The sequence below is a fragment of the Prunus dulcis genome, chromosome 5 (genome assembly GCF_902201215.1).
Source record: "Prunus dulcis chromosome 5, ALMONDv2, whole genome shotgun sequence".
Taxonomy (NCBI): domain Eukaryota; kingdom Viridiplantae; phylum Streptophyta; class Magnoliopsida; order Rosales; family Rosaceae; genus Prunus; species Prunus dulcis.
This window is the reverse complement of record NC_047654.1, coordinates 8,210,545-8,232,020: the sequence shown is the minus strand read 5'-3', so window position 1 is coordinate 8,232,020 and position 21,476 is coordinate 8,210,545. Positions and strand designations below refer to the sequence as shown.

Below are 21,476 nucleotides of genomic sequence, written 5' to 3'. Positions count from 1 at the left end.
ATCTTTTATCTTGGTTAGCTTATATATTTTGAGTAACTCTATGATTCTATCCACTTTTCATAAAATAGGACCGTTGGATGAAGACAGTTTTAGTGGTTGTTTTATAATTAGTAGTATAAGATCAGAAGGGACCAAACAAACAGAACAAAATTTTGGGAAAAAAATTTGCCACTTTCCAGTTTAAACTTTCATTTGATCCAAAATGTAAAAATTAACATCCCATGCAAGCACCAAATTACACCACATGACATTAACAAGTAACACAACCATCATTACCACATAATCAGATCAAAACAGCAGCAAATTAAGTATAACAAACTAATCAAAATTAAAAAAAAGTTTGATTAATTAAACTATAATTAAGATGGAGACTGAACCAAATCCTTGTCGCTGCTGTTGTACCTGCAGAGCACCTTGCACTTGACCACACTCCCATACACATAGAACCCAGGCGCCACCATGATCCTAACCACAGACGGCACCAGCTTCCTGGCCTTGTCTACGCCCATGTCCTCCATGTAAACCGGGTCGAACCCAACCCCTTTATCGACCCGGTAGATGGGCAAGCTCGGGTGAATCGAGTTGGCCAAAAGGTGCACCAACCAGACACTCTTTGAAGCCCCAAAGAAAGCCTGCAACAATGGCTCAGGCCAAGCCCTGTTCCAGCCCAACATAGCCACAATCTCACTCATTTTCCTGTCGCAAAACCCACTAAACTCCTCGCTGAAATGCTTCGTCCCCTTGATCAAAACCTCATCCCAAGTCAAGCCCTTTAGCACATTAAACGACGTGTAGTTCGCCTCGCACCTCTCAATTGGGTTCAGGATTTGGCTGGACGAGTTCTTCTGAAACCCAGCTGACTCAAACTCGTCGAAGAAGGCTCTGTTCAGCAGAGCCTCCAGGTAAAAAAGCAAGCTTCTTGGGTTTTTCGAACCCGAGAGCTTCACGTCGTAAGGTTGAAGAAGACCGGAGATTTTCTCATACACTTTGCCGAAACCCATGTGCCGGAGCTGCATAGTAAGCGACCTGCTCAAACCCCTGATAGAATTCCGGGCCTCTGAGACCGAAACCAAGAAATTCTCCACCACCACTTTCTCGACGACGTCGTTTGAGTTGAATCCACCAAAACTACGCCGTCGATTGATTTGGGACTTGCCCAATTGGTACGGCGACGAGTTGTTGCTGCCGCTACATTCGTCAAGCCCAGATTTCAAATTGTGGCAGTAGATTTCGAGCTTGTCCAGCTTCTTCTCGAGCTCGGCCATGGAGTATTTGAGCCTCGAGGCTTCCAATTGAGCCTCGTCTCTCTTCCTCGTAGCGTGAACCAGCTTGTGCGAGAGCTCCGCCACCGCTATCTTCCACTGCTCCTCTCTCGCCGTCGTGTAGGCCGCCGTTGGCGTTCTCGGGCTCTTCCGAGTAAACGACCACAAAATCGACTTGAGAATGCCGTTTGGGCTCGGCATGTACGACGAGGCGTTTCTGTTGTGAATCCCATTGTTGTCCAGAGGAACGACGGAGATCTTCTCCCTGGCGTTTGGACGACACTTGTTGCAGGAAACCGACCCGTCGTCCGCTTCTTCCGCGGTGACCGAATCTGCAGAGTCGGAGCGCTTTGTGTTTTGGCGTCTGCCGTTTTTGTGATGAGCAAGAGGCGTTGGGTGGTGGTGCTTTGGAGTGGTAGTATTCACTCCTATGTCCGTACAATCCCCGTCTTCTTGCCCTTCTTTATCACATTCTTGAATCTGCAACCAACAAACAAAAATAAAACAAACCATTAATAAAATAACTAACTAATGGGTATCTTTAGTTAGGCATGAAAGATGGAAATTTTCTTTTCTTTTCTATAATTTTCTCGAGAAACAAACGCATTAAAACTTACAGGGGTGAAATGGGTTGGTGGAGGAGGAGGAGGAGGAGAGGACTTGGAGGAAGGAGGAGGAGGAGGAGCCATGTTTGATCTTGGTGCGTTGTTTTGTTCTGGCATTGTTTGGGTTGGTTCAGCTGAGTGGATGTCATGGCCATATATCTATATACGTGGGTTTTTAATTAAATTTTTTTATATAATTTTTCTCATTATTATCTTCCTGAGTTTTGGTTTGTGCTTGCTTTGCTCGTGCTCTGTTTTTGCTTCCGCTCTGTGTTTCAGTCTGTTTTTGTTTTTTTTTTCATTTTCTTATGTTGAATTCTTGTCGTGTAGTAATCATGGTTATGGATCACCGTGGAGGCAAACTGGTTGCCACGCGCTGTCAAACGAAGCTTAAGCTAATTGCTTGCATCCAAAAAGATAAGATAATAATTAGTTTGATTTGATGGGTGAGAGCTTATATAGATAGTGCAGGGTTACTTTACATAGAGGAGCATAACAAACGACTTATTAGGCAGGTTATTGTCAAACACTAATAACTTGATTTTGACCCACTTGACCCACTTAACGCGTTTAAAGTGAATTAGGTAAAAACTCAATATCTTTTAAGCTCTTTTAGGTTTCCATATCAGAAATAGGATACTCTCAACAACACACCCCATCATGTGTATCTTGAGTAATTTTTAGAGCATTTCTACTTATTTGTTATGAAAAAAAGGCAATAGGAGGTAAGAGTTGTTACTATGTACATGAATAGTGCCTGTCATAGTCATTTTTTTGTTGGTTTTCCATCAATTTTCATGGCAACCTAAGAATAACCGCTATTTACATTAGATATGAGGAAATGAATTTGTATAGAGTTTTGATGTGGGAAGTGAAGAATATGGCTAGGTATTTATAAATAAATAAAATTCTGAAATTTTTGGTTCTTTTTTTCCTTCATTTTTTTTGGTATTTAAATTGGTTGCTAACGTCACAATGACGTCAACATTAAGTCAGCTTGGTGGAGCCTAGTTCTTGCCCTGGCGAGACTTGGGCGCTGGAAACTGGATTGGGGACCTAAGGGACCTCTTGCCTAAGCTGGAGCCTCCCGGTGGAACTGCTCTTATGGAATAATGGGGGATAATTGGGTTTGCCAAGTTAATAATATGGTTATGATCCGATATTAGAATGTGAGTATCAAACTCAAAATCAGTTAACACTATATTGAGCGTTTCCATCTTAAATGTGCGATACTCACAACAATTCAATCAAATATGAACGGATAAATTACATTTCCACTCACTTGTATATCTCTGCATCTCACTCAAAAACTCACTTTCATGTATTGTATTTGAATTGCACGACCACAGTTTAATTAAAACCAGCAAAACAAGCGTCCTCTAATTTAACAAGTACAAGGAGTAAAAACAGAGTAGGAGGAGCTGAAAATTTTCATTAGTGTTCACTCACATTCACATTGAAGTACTACATATATATGCATTAATTTTTGTTGGTCCACCTGATCAGTTGTAGCAAATGTAATTTGAATGCTGCAATGCAATTAAGAGCTGGGTCGTTTGTGCATCAAAATCAGGGATAAAGTAAAAGTTCATTATTCCTTCTTGTTCTACCTCTTATTTATGTAATGTGGGCTATTAATTCTAAGAGTATCTACAATTATACTCTTTATTTTTTAGTTAAATTTTAGCTGAAAATATATAAAATTTATTTTAGGAGCTATATATAAAATTTAAGGAGTCATAAATGCAATAACTTCTTTGTAATTGGTCCATTTCTATTAAAAAATAATATAAAAATAATAAAAATTAATTAAAGGTTTGAAATACTCATAAATCAAGCAGCATTAAATTATAGGGAGTCACTAAAAGTCATTTTTCTCTCCTCAGATTTAGGAGCTTCTAGAGGTCTCTCTATTTTAGGAGGTGGATAGGAAGCATAGTTGAAGTTATATTTTTCCAAATCCTCCCTAAAATTTGTCTAAGGAAATGTTTTAAGAAGCCCATTGTGAATGCTCTAAAGCCTCCTTCTACAAATATAAATGCATGAGGCCATTAGTTGCATCGCGTATATTACCATACCTAGAAAAGGAAGCCATTAATTAGAGGGTTGTTGCATATCAATCTTTGACGGCATGTTTAACTTACATTAATTAGAGGGTTGTCGCATATCAATGTTCTAATTCTTAATTTTCTTTGTGTTAATTTTAATTTTTGACTTTTCATTGCATTTGCTAGTGTGTGTTCCGCATTAAAATTCATGATTCAATACTGGTGCAATCAATATGTAGATTGATCAAGGGAATAGTTAATGATCACATACTCGTTCTTCCTCTTCTCTATTCATGACATTCTCAATTTACAACTTTTTCATTGCAAATAAGTAAACATGAAATTAGGTTTTCGAATGGTAAAGCTTTTGTTTATGTACATAGGCTTCTAGTACAAATTGTTGTGAATTTAGGTTTTCCAATAGTAAGATGCATGAGAAGAAGGTAACTATGACATTCACAAACGGGGAAGATGAAAGTGTGAAACCATCTGGCGGGTCAAGATCAGAGAGCTCAGAAATATGGGAATTTGGGGAAAGTATTTTAAGAGAAGTTATGAAGCAGCTAAAAAAGAAGACTCAATCAGAGTCGTGTATTTAAGACGATTTCTTTTGCAAGGTGTCAACATTTATTGCTACGTTAATTTCCTCCTCTCAATGCTCAGAACCCTCAGCTACCCTCATTTATTGGGTTTTTTGATTTGATAGAGGCGAGGCAGATGAGATTGGATTTTTTTTTTTTTTGGGGTTTGAACGGATGAGATTGGGTGAGCATGTGAAGTTAATAAATGAGACAGTGCGGCTGAGAGAAGTCATCGCCAAGTGGAGTGGTCCATGCATACGACAAGAAGGAGACTCATTGTCTCTCCCATTTGTGCCATCAAAGTTAGCCGCTGACTCGTGTCATCTATATGGTCTATCAGCCTATACCACGCGCAGGTAAAACCCCACTCTCTTTCTACACTCATTTACATGAGGAGGGATCTCAAGTTCGACACTCCAAGAGAAATTCTCCTTTTTATTGTAGTTGAATTTAAGCCCAATATGGAGGTTTGTTGAAGTTAAGATGCCTTGGAGCCTTAAAGATTTCACCTTGATCTCTAAAGGCATATCATGTTTACTTACTTGGAAAGGGTGAGAGGAATGGGCTCCTATTCTTGACTATTCCTTTGTTTATTTGCATGTTGTGAATGAAAAGTGACGCGAAACTCACATGTAATCACGATTTTGATTCTTGATATAAGGGCAATTGTATTTCGAATGAGGGAGGTGGTATTGAGCATGGATGAATTGGAATGGACATTTTTTTTATATATTTTATGAAAACACCCATACACACACACACACACACAAAGTTGCTACCATTTTCTTGAACCTAAATATATTTAACTTAATCCTATATATTTAGATATAGAAGGAGTAATAATTAAGCTTATAAAACATTGTTATTTTTATGAATATTAAATTGGATTTATCATTACCATATAAAAAGTTGTTTAATTTATTTATTTTTTTGGTCATAAAAGGTTTATTATTAGATTGCACAACTTTTGTCATTTGTGCAATGTAAATGTTTTTTTTTTTAAAACAAAAACTTATCATTTGAAAAATTGTGTAAGTAGTTGAAGAATTTGAATTTATTTTGCAAGGGCATTTTGGCAATCAAATTGGTTTTGATTATGATTCTTAACATTAATAAATGATTTTAATGAGAATCAGTTTTGTTTTCATTCCGATTCCTGACAATTAGTAAACAACTAAATTGGAATGCTCGACTCTGATTCTTGAATACTCTAATCCATATTTATCTCGCTTTCTAATTAGTAAACATACTCTAAAAGTTATTGATGGAGACATAATTTAAAGACCACCATTATGCATGCTCTAAATTAATAGATGAAGGATGGTCTGATCCAACAACTCTTACCACAATTCTTAGATCTTCTTTTTTGATTCATGTGAGGACCAAATAGATGATGTAGGGCTCAATCTATAATCTTAGGTGTGGGAGGAAGCACTTTATCACTCACAAGGGTGAAAGATACCTTTGTCATTTACTCATTTTGAATAACTTAGATTGAAATAGGAGTACGTTGTCTAACGTCTAATTTGTCCACACAACTGACATTCGTTCTCTTCTTCTAATCTAACTAATGCTTTCTCGTTCTATATAGTACACATTATCTCTTGCTATATTTTTACTTAATCGAGGGACGAAGAATTCAAATTTGAGATGTCTACCAACTTTAAAAAGAAAAGTTATATTCAACTAAAAGAACTAATTCGTTCTCTTTTACTACTTTAATTGCATCATTTTTGCACATGCATTTGTGTACATGCACAACCCCTCAATTTATTTATGATAAATCTAATTCAATTGATTAAATTACCCTTTGGAATTCTTAAAATATCCATCTAACCATTAATTTTTTTTATTTTATAAATATGGTAACCATGGTCACCTAGTGTTGTTGGCCATGACAAAAACTAACACATTAGGCTGTGATAATTAAGCATGAACCAAAAACCATTAAAACTGATCAAATTAAATCAATTTCAGCAATTTGTCCAGTGTTTTAATTTTAAAAACTGGTAATATTGGACTGAAAGAAACCAAATCGCAAGTAATTTGGTTCGATTTCAGTTTGATCTATTTGAAAACCATTTGAACCGAATTAAACCATCAATATTATTATTATTTTAAACTATGCATTTTTATTAGTTATCACAATTTACAAGTTTATTTCATTTGACACACTAATTAATTGTCTTGAGTGATAAAAAAACTCACTCAGGTTGGGAAGTGAACATCAATTTCAATGTTGGGCTCGATGGATGACGGTGAACATCAAATTCTTTTTGTTATTTTAAGTAATCTTATTTAAGGACAATATCATAATTAAAAGTGGATGTGTTTGCTAATTATTCATCGTCTAATACACGTTTGCTCTGTCAACCAAGAAACCCATAATTCCTTCTTTAAAAAAAAAATAAAAATTATAATAATTCTGTCCAAAGGAAAAAAAAAAAAAAAACCAAAAGAAAGGGAAAAAAAAAAACAATAACAAATGTCCCTCCTTCTCAACGTGTTGCTCCCAACCCTTTGAATTCATCGTCAAATTTGAATCAAATTTCGTCAACGTTCCGTCTAAATCCCGATGGGGAAATGGAATTCCAATTCCCCAAACTCGTAGGAAATTTTTTTTTTTTTTTTTTTTCTGATTTCCATGGTTTGATTCGTCTGTAAGGTCATACAAGGATCAGGAGGAGCAGCAGCAGCAATGGCGTGGAACGCGTTCAAGCTCTGTACGGCTCTGCGTGCACTCGGCTACATCATGGTCCTCGTGGTTCTCGTCATAGTCGGGCTTACCTACTACGCCGTCGTTTTGGCCAATTATTTGCCTGCTATCTTTGGCGGAGGCCTCAGTGCCGTCATTGCCTTCCCTCTCTTGATCTTGTTCCATTTTCTGGTAATTCCCATTCCCCTAAAGTTTTTATCTTTTTAAATTTTATGTTTAATTCAATTTGATTGGTTGTTAAATGCTCAAATTTTTCTCTCTCTCTAGAAATTATATGCTTACATAAGTTCACATACGCATAGGTGATATGCAGGTATTTGTAGTTGTATATTGAGCTAGAAAATAAACAGAAAGTAAAATGCTTTGAAATTTGTTATTGATGTTTTTGAGCCAAAGACAAGCACTTGGGTAACAAAGCTAGTGACTTGAGTTTTCAACTCTCAACAAGCTGGGTACTTGGCATTTATTGGACATTTTCTTTGCCACTTTGAATTAGGGGGAATGTTATTTCTAAAGGTGAAGTTATTAGGAGAAGAGCGAATCATGAATGTGAGGGTTGTGCTCGTAATTAAGAGGATTGTAGTTTGTACATTGCTCTTATCTTAATAATTTTTTTGCTGTGGCAATAAAGCTTTCCATTGGGAAATGTTATCGCTGGAGATTTTGAATTGCTCTGGGAAATCTTATTGATGCATGTGAGTGTCGTAAATTGCTCTGGTGGGAGTAACAATTTAAACGCTGTCCATTTTATTTGGAACAAGCAACTGTAATTGGAGCTTTTAGAATTTCTTTTCCTGGTTCGAGATTTTGAATTTTCCCATTTTAAACACTTCAAATTAAGAATGGTGACAAATTTAACATTGAAAGTATTGAGTTTGGTTATGTAGTTGGTGATGCTGTTGTGGAGCTACTTTAATGTTGTTCTAAATGATCCTGGGGTTGTTCCACCGAATTGGAGGCCTGCAAACGATGAGGAGGGAGGTGACGGAGCCCCATTGGTGGGATCGGACCAATCTACCCTGGTCAGTGACCCAGCAAATCAAAAAGTACGGTTCTGTCGGAAGTGCAACCACTTTAAACCACCTCGATGTCATCATTGTTCTGTTTGTGAGTACTTTTGAATCAAAGTTCCCTCTTTTGAATATGTATATCTGGTGGTATACAAAGAATGGAAGGTTCATTGTTTCATTTATGCATTGGTCTTAGGTGGGAGGTGCATATTGAAAATGGACCATCATTGTGTGTGGGTGGTCAACTGTGTAGGGGCATTGAATTACAAGTACTTCCTTCTCTTCTTGGTATGTTAGCGCACTTTGTTGAGCATACACTTCTGTTGACTGGCGAGATAAGCGGTGTTTACTCAAACTAAACTTGAGCTGATTTGATGAATGACTTGCTATGTTTGTTATATTTTTGCAGTTTTACACATTTCTTGAGACAACTCTCGTCACTTTATCATTATTCAAGTATTTTATGGCATTTTTTACTGAAGAAGAGGTAATTGGAACACTGGGCACTGTTGCAGCCAGTTTTATCACATTTGGTAAGTTTTTAGATGGCCAGTTTGATTTTTCCATTTTTCTTTTTTGAGAAAAAGAATCTTGGTATCATCTGTATTTTCAAATATCTGTAATTTCCATTTTCAGTTTTGAACTTCGCATTTGCTTTGAGCGTTTTTGGCTTCATGATCATGCACCTATCACTGGTAGCGTCCAATACCACCACTATTGAGGTGATGGCTTTTGTTATACTTTAAAAAAAAAAAATTACTAATAGCTAGGCCTTACTGTATCTCTCACATGAGATTCTTGATTGCTTCAGGCATATGAGAAGAAAGCCACTCCTAAATGGCAGTATGACCTTGGTCGGAAGAAAAACTTTGAACAGGTTTACTTTTTGTTCTGTCTATTTTGGTTTTCTGTGTGGGCAGGTGTGTGTTAAGTAAATACTATAACTATCGCATTCTCATATTTTGATTGTTTTGCTAGATTCTTTGCCTTGCCTAAGCTTTTCTTAAGAAAATCAATTCTTAAAAGGAAAACATTAATAAGAAAAGTAGCGCCATATCCTCATGTTTAAGGTTAGAATGTAAGCTGGCACCTTCAGCTCATTTAACAGATATTACTGATATGCAACTCCATATGCTCCTGCTGTAATTAGTTCCAACACTCATCTCCTCATGCTAAAGGTAGCCCTATCCTGGCAAAATAACCCAACTTATACAGCATTATAATAATGCAATATCTGAACCTGGCTTATGTCCATGAGGATGAATGAATTCCCCCTGTACCCGCCCCCCTTTTCTAGGTGTATTCTATGCCTTGAAAACATGAAATCAGATCATTTTTGCAGATCCAACCCCCATAAATCACTTCAAAACCTTCATAGATGACCAGAGCTGAAAGTATACTTTGCTTGTGGTGGAAGTAGTGCTGATTTATTTTGTTCTTTAATTATATACAATATACTTTCGGTAAGCTTGTGATTAAATTGGAAAGTTATATTACAACCTAGCTGATCTAGTTGAAGTTCTGATGCAAGATGTAATGCACAGAAGAATACGCTGTTGCTTGTTCTGGTGAATTCACCATTTATTTTGTTAGGTGTTTGGGACGGATAAGTGGTACTGGTTCATCCCTGCATATTCGGAGGAGGACTTAAGACGGATACCAGCTCTTCAGGGTATTGATTATCCAACAAGACCTGAGTTGAATGCACTCCAGCCGATATAAGTATTCATGGAGGCAAAAGGACAAGTTTGCAGTTCAAGTTTTGCAGCTCATCAATTCTGCATTAACCTGCATGCACAGGCATGAACTCAGGTCAGGCTTTTGCTTGGGAGACATCATAGCTGGAGTTTTGAAGGATCGACTCAGTTGGCGAATTTCCCTTGTATGAGAATGCAGAATGTCATTTATAGGTGATGTCTAACGTTGTCAACGTCAGTAGTTCATTTATACTCGCTATAGAAGCTGGGGTTTGCAAAGGTGCATGGATTTGTCGGTCGTTATACATTTTGTATAGAGATGCAATGTGTTAATATCAGAAGGAATGTGAGCATTTTATCATACAACTTGTTTTGTGACTTATGTCTTCGTTCCCAAGTTTTGTTAGCCTTTGCAGGCTTGTTGATCCTGTAAAATTTTGAAGTACCCCTGATTTGGGAAGATCGTACAGAAAAAGCTCTCGTTTTACTTGTGGTCAATGTTTTGTTAAACTTCTGTTTCCTTAACTTTACGTCTAAGATGTTTCAAATTCGGCATTTATTATCAATTAAAAAGGCATTGATCATGCTTAATATTATCGATACATGTTTCAAGTCTTGTGATTAGCGTACGGCTATATCACATTGTTAAAGTCTAGCAAGTAACGGGCAAGCCAACTATGGTGCCATTAAGCGTTAAAATATGATACCTTCAAAAATTAACCTAGCTATTGGTTGGCACCTCTCTTTCCAAATTCCAATGTTGAAAAATATCTCAAGTTTGAATCCCCACACTCTTTGATAAAAGGAAAAAAAAAAACACTAGTACTTGACATCGGTGAATAAAAATTCAGGTAATAAATTTGATGTTAATAGGAAGAGCGTCAGATTGTGTTACTAATTCATGTGTTATAATATTAATGTCCAATTTAGTTGATATTTTGTAGACCTACAGGAACGGGATAACATTTCCTTTCTTAAAGAAGACGTATGGTATAATATTAATAAATAAATACATGTATTATAACAAAAATGAGTTAAAAGCACCAAATAACAATCATAAGGCTATCTCCAGTCATGGTTAGGGGTGGGCACTAAAACTGGCGAACCGAAAATCCAAGCCGAACAGCACCGAATCAAACTGGAAAATAACCGAGTTGACCAAAAAGTCAAAAATCGGTCAAAAACCAAATTGGACCGGTTTTGGATCCGGTTCCATATCTTCAAAAATGGGACTAGGGCGAACTGAACCGCTCAAATTAAAAAAAAAAAAAAGTATAATTTTATATATTTATATTTAATGCTATATTTTTAATTTCACAAAAAAAAAACTAATATTTATCCAAGTTCAATTTCAAAATATCTCTTTTTCTAACTTTAATATTTATTTTTATATGAAATTGAATAATTTGTTAATTTTCAAGTAAAAATAATAATATTTTTAGTTGAGAATTGTATTTAAAAACAATTAATTTTTTTTAAATAATCCGATTCAAAATCGGACCAGCATCGGTTCAACCCGACTCAGACAGTTTTGAAATTTTTTTTATTAAAACAGAACCGAACCAAGCCAGATGAATAGTACCGAATTGGTTCTAATTTGAGGCAAAAACCTGACCAACCTGAACCATGCCCACCCCTAGTCATGGTAGCCCATGATTATAATTTTGGGAGATTCATTATTATACCCAATATAGGAGCCCAAATTATAAATAAATAAAAAAACTATATAAAATGGACTTTAGAAATACACCTAAACCCCATTTACAACATAACAAAGAGGCTTTCAACTTCTTATAAATTACAAAACTGCCATCGATTTCTTAAAACAAGTCCAACCCCAAAACCTCATAAAAAAAACATAAAACACTTAATAGAGCATCAAAGTAATTTAATAATCAAAATTAAATTCAATATGACCAATTGTCTTGGGTTTATTTATAGAAATTAAATGGTGTAGGATTATCTATATCATTAGTGTTAATAATGGGTATATAACTAAATATCTCTATAATTTTAGACCTCCAAAATATTAATTTTTTTTAAAATAGTATAGGGCTAAATTTTTCTATCTTTATATTTTATTATTTTGAGAAAATAGGTATAAAAAAAAAATTCATTCTAATCCTTGGGGCCCCGCCAAAAAAAAAAAATCAAGCCATGGCCTAGCGACACGTATCATGGCGCCAACAGTGATGTACAGACGTCTGATGACTATACTAGGACTTTCGATCAAATTGAACTCTCAATTTCTCTCTCTCTCTCTCTCTCTGTCTCTCTCTCTCTCTCTTCCCCCTTTGGAGAGTCGGTCAAACTAAACGCAACAACGCCCTTAACTTTGTGGCACCTGGAAAACCCTTTCATCAAAGCATTTCGTGCTGAGGCGATTAGGGTTTTCTCTGGTTCCGATTCAGTTCGCTCCAAATTTCTATTTTCTTTTCCGAGGTACTTCTTTTTTTTTTTTTTCGTTTGATTGCAGAAAAAACGAAAAAAAAGCAAAAGAAGAAAAGATTCTATTTTATGATCATTGAATTTATGTGTAATATTTTGTTGTAGATTGTGATCCTTTTTTTTTGGTTTGATTCTTACATGAATTTAGGGATTTACTTTGCTATAGTTGCAGGAAAAAGTTTCTAGGATTGGTTTTTATTGGGAAATGTTATTGCAACGTATGATTTTTCGTGTTTTTCTTATTGCGTGGCTATTAGTAACATAGTTTCGAATAAAAAAACGATGCATGATCTTTTGATTATGCAAATTTTTATACCATGATTGAGAAATTGTCTGCATCAATCAGTGGTGATTTGGTCTTCTATTTGCTGTCTAAACCACGTGCTTCTTGGACTCTTAGTTGTAAATTCGTTATAGTTTAATTCTGAATTTCAAGTTTTATGTCTGTAGAGTGTGGAAGGTACTTCTTACCATATATCTGTTAAAGTTTTGGTTTGCCTATTTTTATTTTTCAGGGGTTGTAGTGGTTAGAAGATGCAGGGGGGCAGAGGCGGTCCAGGTGGCAGGAGTCCTTTCTCTGATTTCAATGATCCGTTTGCTGGTTTTGGGGGGTTTGGTGGATTTGGGGGTCAGAGGAGTTTGATTTCTAACCTTTTTGGAGGAAGGGATCCATTTGATGACCCTTTCTTCACTCGCCCATTTGGAGGTATGTCCCCGTTGGGAGGTATGGCCCCGTTGGGAGGTATGTCCCCGTTTGGAGGTATGCCCCCGTTTGGAGGTATGCCCCCATTTGGGGGGCTGTTGGAGTCGAGTTTTTTTGGTCCAGGTGGAGGCAATTTTCCAGATATGCAGCCAACTGGGTTCATTGAGCATCAGGCTCCAGAGCCTAAGAGACCAAGGGGCCCAATCATTGAGGAAATAGACTCTGATCATGAAAATGAAGATGCTGATAATGAAAAAAAAGAAAATCCTCGAAAACGCAGTGGACCGAGCAATGAACCTTATGTTGAGGATCCTGATGATGAAGTTGAAGGTAAGATGTTTTAAATAGTTGGTTGCTATTGACCTTGGTAATTACTGAATGTTTTTGTCTGAGTCTAAATAATTAGGAATGCTTTTCCCCCTTTTGTGCAGAGAAGAGCAGCAAGCATTTGCAGCATAGGGACAACTATAACCGGTATAATGCTATGCAATCCCAGCCTCAAGCTCAGAGCTTCACATTTCAGAGCTCCAGTGTCTCTTATGGTGGTGCCAATGGTGCATATTATACTTCATCCAAGACAAGAAGGATGGGGAGTGATGGGGTAATTAATTGTGAAAGGTTTTCAATTTTTTTCCTTTCACAGTAGTCGTGTTTCTAATTTGCGCTTGTTGTGTGAGCAGTTGGCTTTTGAAGAAAGTAAGGAAGCTGATACTACTTCTGGGAAGGCAACACACAGGGTATCTAAGGGGCTCCGCAATAAGGTATTTTTTGGGTTCCATCTAGTCCTGTTGCTGATGTGTCTTTTACTTTTTGGATTCGAATCTTGGATCATCAATTTCATGATGTCAGTAGAACACTTACATTTAGGATTCTCCTTTTAGGGCCATTCAATTACTAGGAAGCTCAAAACAGACGGTAAGGTGGATACAATGCAGACCTTGCACAATCTTAACGAAGGTATGTAAACTTTATATGCAATGCTGTGCTTGTGCAAGAAGGTTTATAGAGTTGTTTTGGTATATAAACTAACTTAGAGCATCTGATTGGGAAATTTTAGATGAGATTTCCGGTTTTGAAGAAGCATGGAAAGGAACTGCTAAAAAACGTTTGCCTGGATGGACTGATAAATTTGGTGGTTACGAAAATCTAGGTGAGTTTGTAATTTGACTTTTGACTCTGATATGAAAAATGGGTAAATATCATTTTTGCTGTTTGGTGTGTATATGAACCTTCTGTTGACTGTATGTACTATTAAGTTGCAGATAATTCATTTTTGGTTCCTCGATGAATTCTTAAAAAGTTCTTGAGGCTTTTTAAGTGCCCGTGTGTCTCTTTATATCTGTGTTTTGCAAGAGTTTCTTGTCTGCCTCATTTCTTTTAGGAACCTTAACTAATTTTAGGATAATGAGAGTGGTTGTTGTGCTTATGCTACAGCATGCATACTGGGGCATGAACCTATTTGTAGGAGAGCATATACAGCTAGTGTGTTAGGTTTTATTGAATGTCGTGCCCTTTGGTGTGATACTTATTGGTAAATGCAGAAGTATGTTTTTCTGAACTATACTTGGAAAACTGCCCACTTTGTTTAGATAACTGTGAGGTTGTATGCTTGAACTGAATGGATGTCAAGGTTAAGAATGAAAATTTCAACACATTATCTTGTCAAGGATGCCAACATCACAAATGAAGCAATGATTGACATTTTTGATGATTTTAATTCTTTGTGTTATATGATTTGGTTGGTTCCAGGAGCTAGCAGCAGTGGACGTGAGGAGGCTAGTCGGGGAGGTTGGGCGCTTCCTTCCAACGAGAGTTCACAGAACCCTGGAAATATGATGTCAGATGCCAAAGAGAAGGCAGGATCTTCTCACTCGAACCAGTCTGGTAGGATGAGAGCAGATGTTAGGGACAAGAATGGTTATTCCCGTGGGAAAGCAAGAGATTAGAGCTAGCGCAACGGGGCTTATTATGTCTGTCTTCCGATCCTTGTTTTTACCTCCTAGTAGCATATTTTGAGCTCATAGCGGCAGGACGTCAGCTAGTAGTAGTGTGCTCTTGTATACTGTTTATTTTTAATTGATGCCATTTGAAATGGGATGATGGTTCTGTAGGCTTTAATATCCATCGAATGCCCTTGAATCTTGATTAAACGGGGACTTAACTGTTGCGGATTCTTGTAGTAATGCGAGCTGAGGTTTTGTCGCCAATTTTTGATGCATTTTAACGTCAATTCTTTAATGGCATCAAATTCCTGACTTCCCACGTTTACTATAATTTGCAAAAGTTGAGACTTTCGTCCGCCAAAGGTTTGTTGATCTACCAAGAGAATGACAATGAATTCTACATTTTTTTCTTTTATATTTTGGTAGGGTTTGAAAAATTATTATACGCTCTTTACAGTTTGGCTTTACATGCACGCTCAAATTCCAAAAACACCAAGTCAGTAATAAACATTTTCAATGTAAAAATTGGGAGCCTAACTATTTTACATTAGAATCATGGGAACGGGATCGAACTCGAGGGCAAGGAGCGGATACATTAGTCGAGGGATCGAACTCGAGGGCAAGGAGCGGATACATTAGAATCATGGGAACGGGATCGAACTCGAGGGATCGAACTCGAGGACAAGGAGCGGATACATTAGAATCATGGGAACGGGATCGAACTCGAGGGCAAAGAGCGGATGCATGTATATAATTCCGTACTCAGTTTGGACTGATGATTTAGAGCCTCACTAAGACCCAATAATGTGATTAGTATTATTATTTTTCTAATGACGTGCGCTAAATTCCTTTTATAAAAAAATTAAAAATGAAGTGCTCTAAACCACAAAAACCCAGACCCAATATTTAATCCATTGGAACCCAAAGACAAAAGGCTGACCAGAAAAAAAAAAACAAAAAAACAAAAAAACAAAATCCGATAATTTAAATTTAAAACGTATTTTAGGGTTCCTTTTACAGCGAAAATGGCGGTTCTTAGAACGACAACGAACATGATTCTCAGACACATCCTTCAACCATACCTGTCATTTCCTCCATCAATCCGTACGACTCTGCTTCGCTCCTCCAATGGCGAAATCAGAATCGGCAGTGTCCGGTGCGCCGCGTCGAATTCGGGAAGTGGCGGGAACAAGGTGTCGGCTCGGCTCTCTCAGGTCAACCAACTCTTGCAAGCAGCCGAGGAGCGAGCTCTCTCCGCTGACACCCAGCCCCCTCCTAAGATCACTTTAGGTCTCTCACTCACTCTAAATATTTTTCCAAATTTGCATAATTTTTAAAAAATAAATTTATAGCATTATAGTAGTGACTCACTAGATTGAGGTACTGTAGATTATATCATAATTTCTTCCTTGATTCGTTTAATTAAGGAGTTCATGGTACAAAATTACTAGTGTAAAGCAGAAGGTTTGCATTTTCTGTGTTGTTGTGTTATATTTTAGCGTTCACATAAATGATGGATTTATTTGATCAATTTTTTTTTTTTTCCATATATATATGAAGACCATGTAACTGTGAGTTTTGCAAGAAGTGGGGGACCTGGAGGTCAGAATGTCAACAAAGGTTTGTACATGTCTTTCTGTCTTCGTTGTGGGTTGGATTTTTTCTTCTTTTAACTTGTTAATGCCAAATTGTTGCTAATTTTGCTATTGATTTTACAGTGAATACCAAGGTGGACATGCGCTTCAATTTACAAAAGGCGTATTGGCTAAGCGAATGGATCAGGGAGAGGATTTTGCAAATGGTTTGTAGCTGTCATTTCTCATGGCCTTTTGTTCTTGATGAATAAGAAAAGCAAGAATTTCTGTGTAGGGAGGAGGGAAGTAGTGATCATTACATACCCCGTCATAGGTTTAAGATAGAGCGGGCACATAGAAGGGACCTCAGATGAGGAAATCTCTGCACTAGAATGTGCCTGGTTTGAAAGAGAACTGATTCCTTACCTATCAATATCTCATTTCGACTGGACATAGAGGACACTTCAAAATATCTGGATAGGAGAATTTTGTCAGTTCATCATTTTGCAAACAGATGATGTACTAAGAGGCTTCCCTGTTCTCTCATCAATCATAATGGTTATTGGTTTTCTAAAACTCTTGCAATCTGTGTCATGTTTACAACTGTATGCAGGATTATCTTGATTGTTATGGTTTCCATTTTTTTGTGAATAGCTGCTCGAATATTTTATCATTCTTGTTTTATCTCATAATCTCTTCTTCATTTGTCTTGTTTATGAACAGGAGAAGAATCGGATTAACAAGGATGGGGAGCTTGTGATTTCTTCAACAAAGACTCGAACACAAAAGTAAAATTCTTTCCTCTTCTTTTTAAATTGTCAATTTTTCTTTGTTTTTCCAATGCATTTGGTTTTGATGCAACCATTCTTCCTCAGGGGTAACATTGAAGATGCTCTTGAAAAACTCCAGGTACTAATAAAAATCAGTATTTCTCTTTCTGTTCTTGTGGAATGATATATTATGGCCAGTGCTTTGATGCTTAAACATAAATGGCTCAATTTTGGGAAAAGCATGTGCCTAGCTTTTGGCCATTCCCAAATGACTCTAATAAATTAGTGAAACAGGCAATCATTGATGCTGCTTCTTATGTCCCACCTCCTCCCTCAGAAGAGCAAAAGAAGAAGATTGCTAAAATGTGAGAACTCTTTATCTTGTGCATTTGCAAATGCTTTACCTTTGCTTTTGCCAACTGTCTCTCCACAATATCCTTTGTATTGTAAATTGTCCTTGTGTTCTGGATGGTGCGGGATCTGATTTTTTCTCAGTTATTGCCTCTGTATTTTGCAGGGCTGCTATTGGCGAACAAAAACGCCTTAAGAGCAAGAAGGTTCTTTCAGACAAAAAAGCATTCAGAAGAAGTCGAGACAGTTGGGACTGACCTACTCCACGTATGGTCAGACTCACAGTTTGTTGAGAATTTTTGTATATGTCGGTACGCTCTTTTCTCACTCACGATTCAGTGATTTATCATTCATTTGGTTGTTACTAGTTTGTTTTGCTGACTAAAATATCTTTCCTGCACTGCATCTTTACACTTTTATCTATGTAGAGGAGAGGTCGATGCATTTGCGATTCCATGATCATATGGAGAAACAGTTCAAGTGATGGAATTTTATCAGACACTTTGGATTCAAGAGCAGACTGCTGAAGATACCAATTGTTGGACAGAATTAGTTCTTTTGATGTAAAATGACCATATGTCTATAGGCTTTCAGACAGAAAACATGATGACTGTTACTGGATGTACACAGATCAACTAATAGCTGCTCTGAAGATAAATCTTTTGTCACATTGTATGACATTCTCAATGGTTAGGGCTTTCTATTGGCATTGGTGGTTAATTGGTTTGCTAATCTGTACCCTTTTTTTTTCTTTTTCTGAGAGCAGACAGTCGGTTTTGAATTGATTGTGCAAAATGTTCTCTCTCTCCAATGTTCCAGAATCGAATTAAACACCTGAAAGGACATTATTGAAAGAAACAAAGTACTGAAATTAAAGTCATGTGGGGTATTGATTTTGGTTGTTAAATGATGAGGCACATCTAATTCATTTTCATGAGAATCCAACTACATACAAGTTTAACCAAACACAAAGGAAAAAGAAAAACAATTGGGTCCAAGAGACAAATATGTATGTACACAGTTGGGTCCACAGACAAACTATGTAAAGGTTTTAAAAATAAAAAAAAATAAAAAAAAAAGTTATTTCAAGCAAATCACTTTCTGATAACATGTTCTTCCCCAGATTGTTGATCAAAATGCTTAACCCATCTATTCTCCCCCTTGCTCGACCCTAAATTCCCTCCACTGCTAGACACATGAGCCATATCCAGACCCTTCCCTACAGGCAAAAACACAGACCTAACCACACGTCTTGACCCACAATCAACAACACTTCTCCATCTGAAACTAGAAGCACTTCTTGAATTAGCATTTTTGCACACCAAAACTGCGCCCCTAGGGCTCAGCCTTGCCTGCCTCAAAACCCTAGCAAAGTCTTTGCGCTTAGAATCCACCACCAGAAAATCTATCCCCACAAGCCCGGCCATCACCTCCTCTGGCTCCCCAACAAGAACCTCCGGCGCCATCCCTGCCTCTTTCATTGCTGCCACAAATTCTGACCTTGACTGCTCATCTGGGACTACACACACGTGCCGTCCGCACGTGTGGCGGCTGGCGATTTCAAGCCCGATGCTTGTTGCAGTGACCCCTCCTTGCGACCATGTCTCAACGATGAACTCTGCGTTCCACCCGGCAGCCATGGCTGAAATGAGCTCTGCAACCCCAGATTCATGAAAAACCTCACACTGCAAACAAAACCCAGATCATAAGAATCAAGAAAAACAAACGAAACCCAATAAATTAAATTCATCGGCCATGAAATCAACTAAAAGCAAGAAACTTTTCAAGAAAGAATTGCTCACAGATCGAACGGTGTCGATGTAGGCCTTGGTTGCATTCTCAGGAGACCAAATCAGCTTCATTTCTGCCCAAATTCTCCTTCTGATTCTTCTTCTTCTTCTTCTTCTTCTTCTTCTTCTTCTTCTTCTTTTCGCTTTGGCTCAATTGGGGGGCGTTCCTTTTTTTTCCCCTCAAATGGGGCTTTTTCCTATTTTGGCTCAAATGGGTGGTTGTTTTTCTTCTTCCTATGTCTGTCCTCCTCTCTGTTTTGAGGAAATGCTTTTCTTTGATGGCAAGCTAATAAAATCTGGGTTGTAGGAATGACAGTCCAAGTTGGCCTTTTTATTTGAGACGCAGACAGCAAAAGGTCTTACAAGAGGTTCTCGTGGACCGTTGACATTGCGCCCCTGCCGCGCATGACCAACGTGTAGATTGGTATTACATTTTTGCAATACAATGGATTTGAGTGTCTTTTTGTTTTTCCAACTGTTTTTGTTCATACACATCACACCAACCTGGTTTTCTGTGTCTTTTCCATTTTAATCCCTTTAAATATATATATATATATATATAACGTATTAGTTGGTTGGAACCAAAGGTTTTGCCACTTGGTCACAAACCCATTTCTCCAGCCTCCATTTCTTCCTAATATTATGGGATTGAGTAATCGCTACACTAGCCCAAAACTTTTTATATCCCATCAGAAGTGTTTCATTTGTTCATATCCAAATTCATTTACGAGTTTCAAACGATAATTGTTTTATTTGTTCATATTCAAATTCATTTACGAGTTTCAAACGATAATTGTTTCATTTGTTCATATCCAAGTTTCTTTTTTATCTTCCGTCCAACTATTTGCATCGTTGAATAATATCCGAAAAAGAAAAAGCAAAGGAAATAGAAATCCATCATTTTGCTTTAGAAATATGTATCTGGTAGTCTTTGATTTTTTTCTCATTTAAAATGATGGCATCACCACTAATCACTAATGCCTTAAATCTTAATGCCTGCCCCCACATACCCACAGCCCTCTTATCACAAACTTGATTTTATACATGAAAACAGAAAACTTTATACTTGTACGGCACTAAAACGCTGTTTCTCTTTCAATTATCAAATACCAAGTTGATAAAACAAGTGTTTTTTTAATAAAAAATTTGATTAGATGTTGAACCCATGACTTTACAATTGTTTTAAATTTTCAACGGGTTGTTAAACCTCCCAAAATTCTAACATAATTTGACCCACAAAACAAAATATAAATGAAAACACACACCAAGTTGCCTCAGCCAGCCATGATGGTACTAATATCCACACTCATTTAACAAGACAAACAAAAAATAATGTAAAAAAATTAAAGAACATAGGATTTTAGTTAGGGACCGTGGTTTTCCTCTTTATATAAGTGATAATCTAAATTATTTTTAGTTAATTTAATCTACAAAAAGAGGGGCTCGAACTTGAGTAAAAGAGATAAAATTAATGTTGTGACCAACTGGACGTGTGCATAATGCAATTGGAGATTGTGGATTTATAAAAAGAGTCTATGAATAAATTAGTTTGTCCTTTAAATATGCCAAGCAGCAAAGTCCAAAGTGTGAAATTACCGAAATATAAAAAGAAAGAGGATGATAAAATCATTGTATTCATAAAGTAAGTGGAAAATATAGTTGCAATGAGAATAACAATATTTTGCTATCCCGACTAATAACGTTATGTTATATGCAATTCTAAATCTAATTAAGGACGCATGTTATAGTTATAATGTTCTCGATTAAAAATAACAAAATAATGCAATAAAGAGGATGATGATGTCACTGCGTCGGTAAAGCAGCCTGTGAGGGCGATGAAGTCACCGCGTCCGTAAACGGCTGTGTACGAAAACCAAGAAGGCCAAAGTCAACGTCCTCCACCTGCCTTTGACGTCAAATCTTTATCACTTCATGGTTATTGGGTAGTGTGGCTGCCACGTCAAAAGTAGACCAGTTC

General features: G+C 37.1%; 5 protein-coding genes across 5 annotated transcripts; 3 read left to right on the top strand and 2 right to left on the bottom strand.

The window, feature by feature from the left end:
• Nucleotides 1–164: 164 nt before the first annotated feature.
• LOC117629286 (IRK-interacting protein) lies at nucleotides 165–2,164 on the bottom strand. The gene is made up of 2 exons (XM_034361828.1): nucleotides 1,880–2,164; nucleotides 165–1,742 (listed from the first exon to the last, which is right to left on the bottom strand). The coding sequence occupies exons 1-2, from the start codon at nucleotides 1,982–1,984 to the stop codon at nucleotides 360–362; spliced, it is 1,488 nt and encodes a 495-aa protein (XP_034217719.1). The 5' UTR covers nucleotides 1,985–2,164; the 3' UTR covers nucleotides 165–359.
• A 4,693-nt stretch (nucleotides 2,165–6,857) lies between these two features.
• On the top strand, nucleotides 6,858–10,429 carry LOC117628788 (probable protein S-acyltransferase 14). Its single transcript, XM_034361311.1, has 7 exons — nucleotides 6,858–7,383; nucleotides 8,100–8,319; nucleotides 8,419–8,510; nucleotides 8,632–8,755; nucleotides 8,859–8,944; nucleotides 9,034–9,099; nucleotides 9,816–10,429. Exons 1-7 carry the CDS (start codon nucleotides 7,195–7,197, stop codon nucleotides 9,942–9,944), a joined length of 906 nt encoding a protein of 301 aa, XP_034217202.1. The 5' UTR covers nucleotides 6,858–7,194; the 3' UTR covers nucleotides 9,945–10,429.
• A 1,732-nt stretch (nucleotides 10,430–12,161) lies between these two features.
• On the top strand, nucleotides 12,162–15,325 carry LOC117628280 (dnaJ homolog subfamily B member 6). Its single transcript, XM_034360698.1, has 7 exons — nucleotides 12,162–12,361; nucleotides 12,883–13,400; nucleotides 13,502–13,671; nucleotides 13,751–13,831; nucleotides 13,952–14,027; nucleotides 14,128–14,220; nucleotides 14,820–15,325. Exons 2-7 carry the CDS (start codon nucleotides 12,902–12,904, stop codon nucleotides 15,014–15,016), a joined length of 1,116 nt encoding a protein of 371 aa, XP_034216589.1. The 5' UTR covers nucleotides 12,162–12,361; nucleotides 12,883–12,901; the 3' UTR covers nucleotides 15,017–15,325.
• Nucleotides 15,326–15,946: 621 nt separating this feature from the next.
• Nucleotides 15,947–18,438, top strand: LOC117628185 (peptidyl-tRNA hydrolase ICT1, mitochondrial). The gene is made up of 8 exons (XM_034360570.1): nucleotides 15,947–16,303; nucleotides 16,574–16,633; nucleotides 16,732–16,814; nucleotides 17,311–17,375; nucleotides 17,463–17,496; nucleotides 17,652–17,722; nucleotides 17,875–18,019; nucleotides 18,137–18,438. The coding sequence occupies exons 1-7, from the start codon at nucleotides 16,039–16,041 to the stop codon at nucleotides 17,963–17,965; spliced, it is 669 nt and encodes a 222-aa protein (XP_034216461.1). The 5' UTR covers nucleotides 15,947–16,038; the 3' UTR covers nucleotides 17,966–18,019; nucleotides 18,137–18,438.
• Nucleotides 18,439–18,601: 163 nt separating this feature from the next.
• LOC117628186 lies at nucleotides 18,602–19,815 on the bottom strand. Its single transcript, XM_034360571.1, has 2 exons — nucleotides 19,511–19,815; nucleotides 18,602–19,393 (listed from the first exon to the last, which is right to left on the bottom strand). Exons 1-2 carry the CDS (start codon nucleotides 19,568–19,570, stop codon nucleotides 18,803–18,805), a joined length of 651 nt encoding a protein of 216 aa, XP_034216462.1. The 5' UTR covers nucleotides 19,571–19,815; the 3' UTR covers nucleotides 18,602–18,802.
• Nucleotides 19,816–21,476: the final 1,661 nt, after the last annotated feature.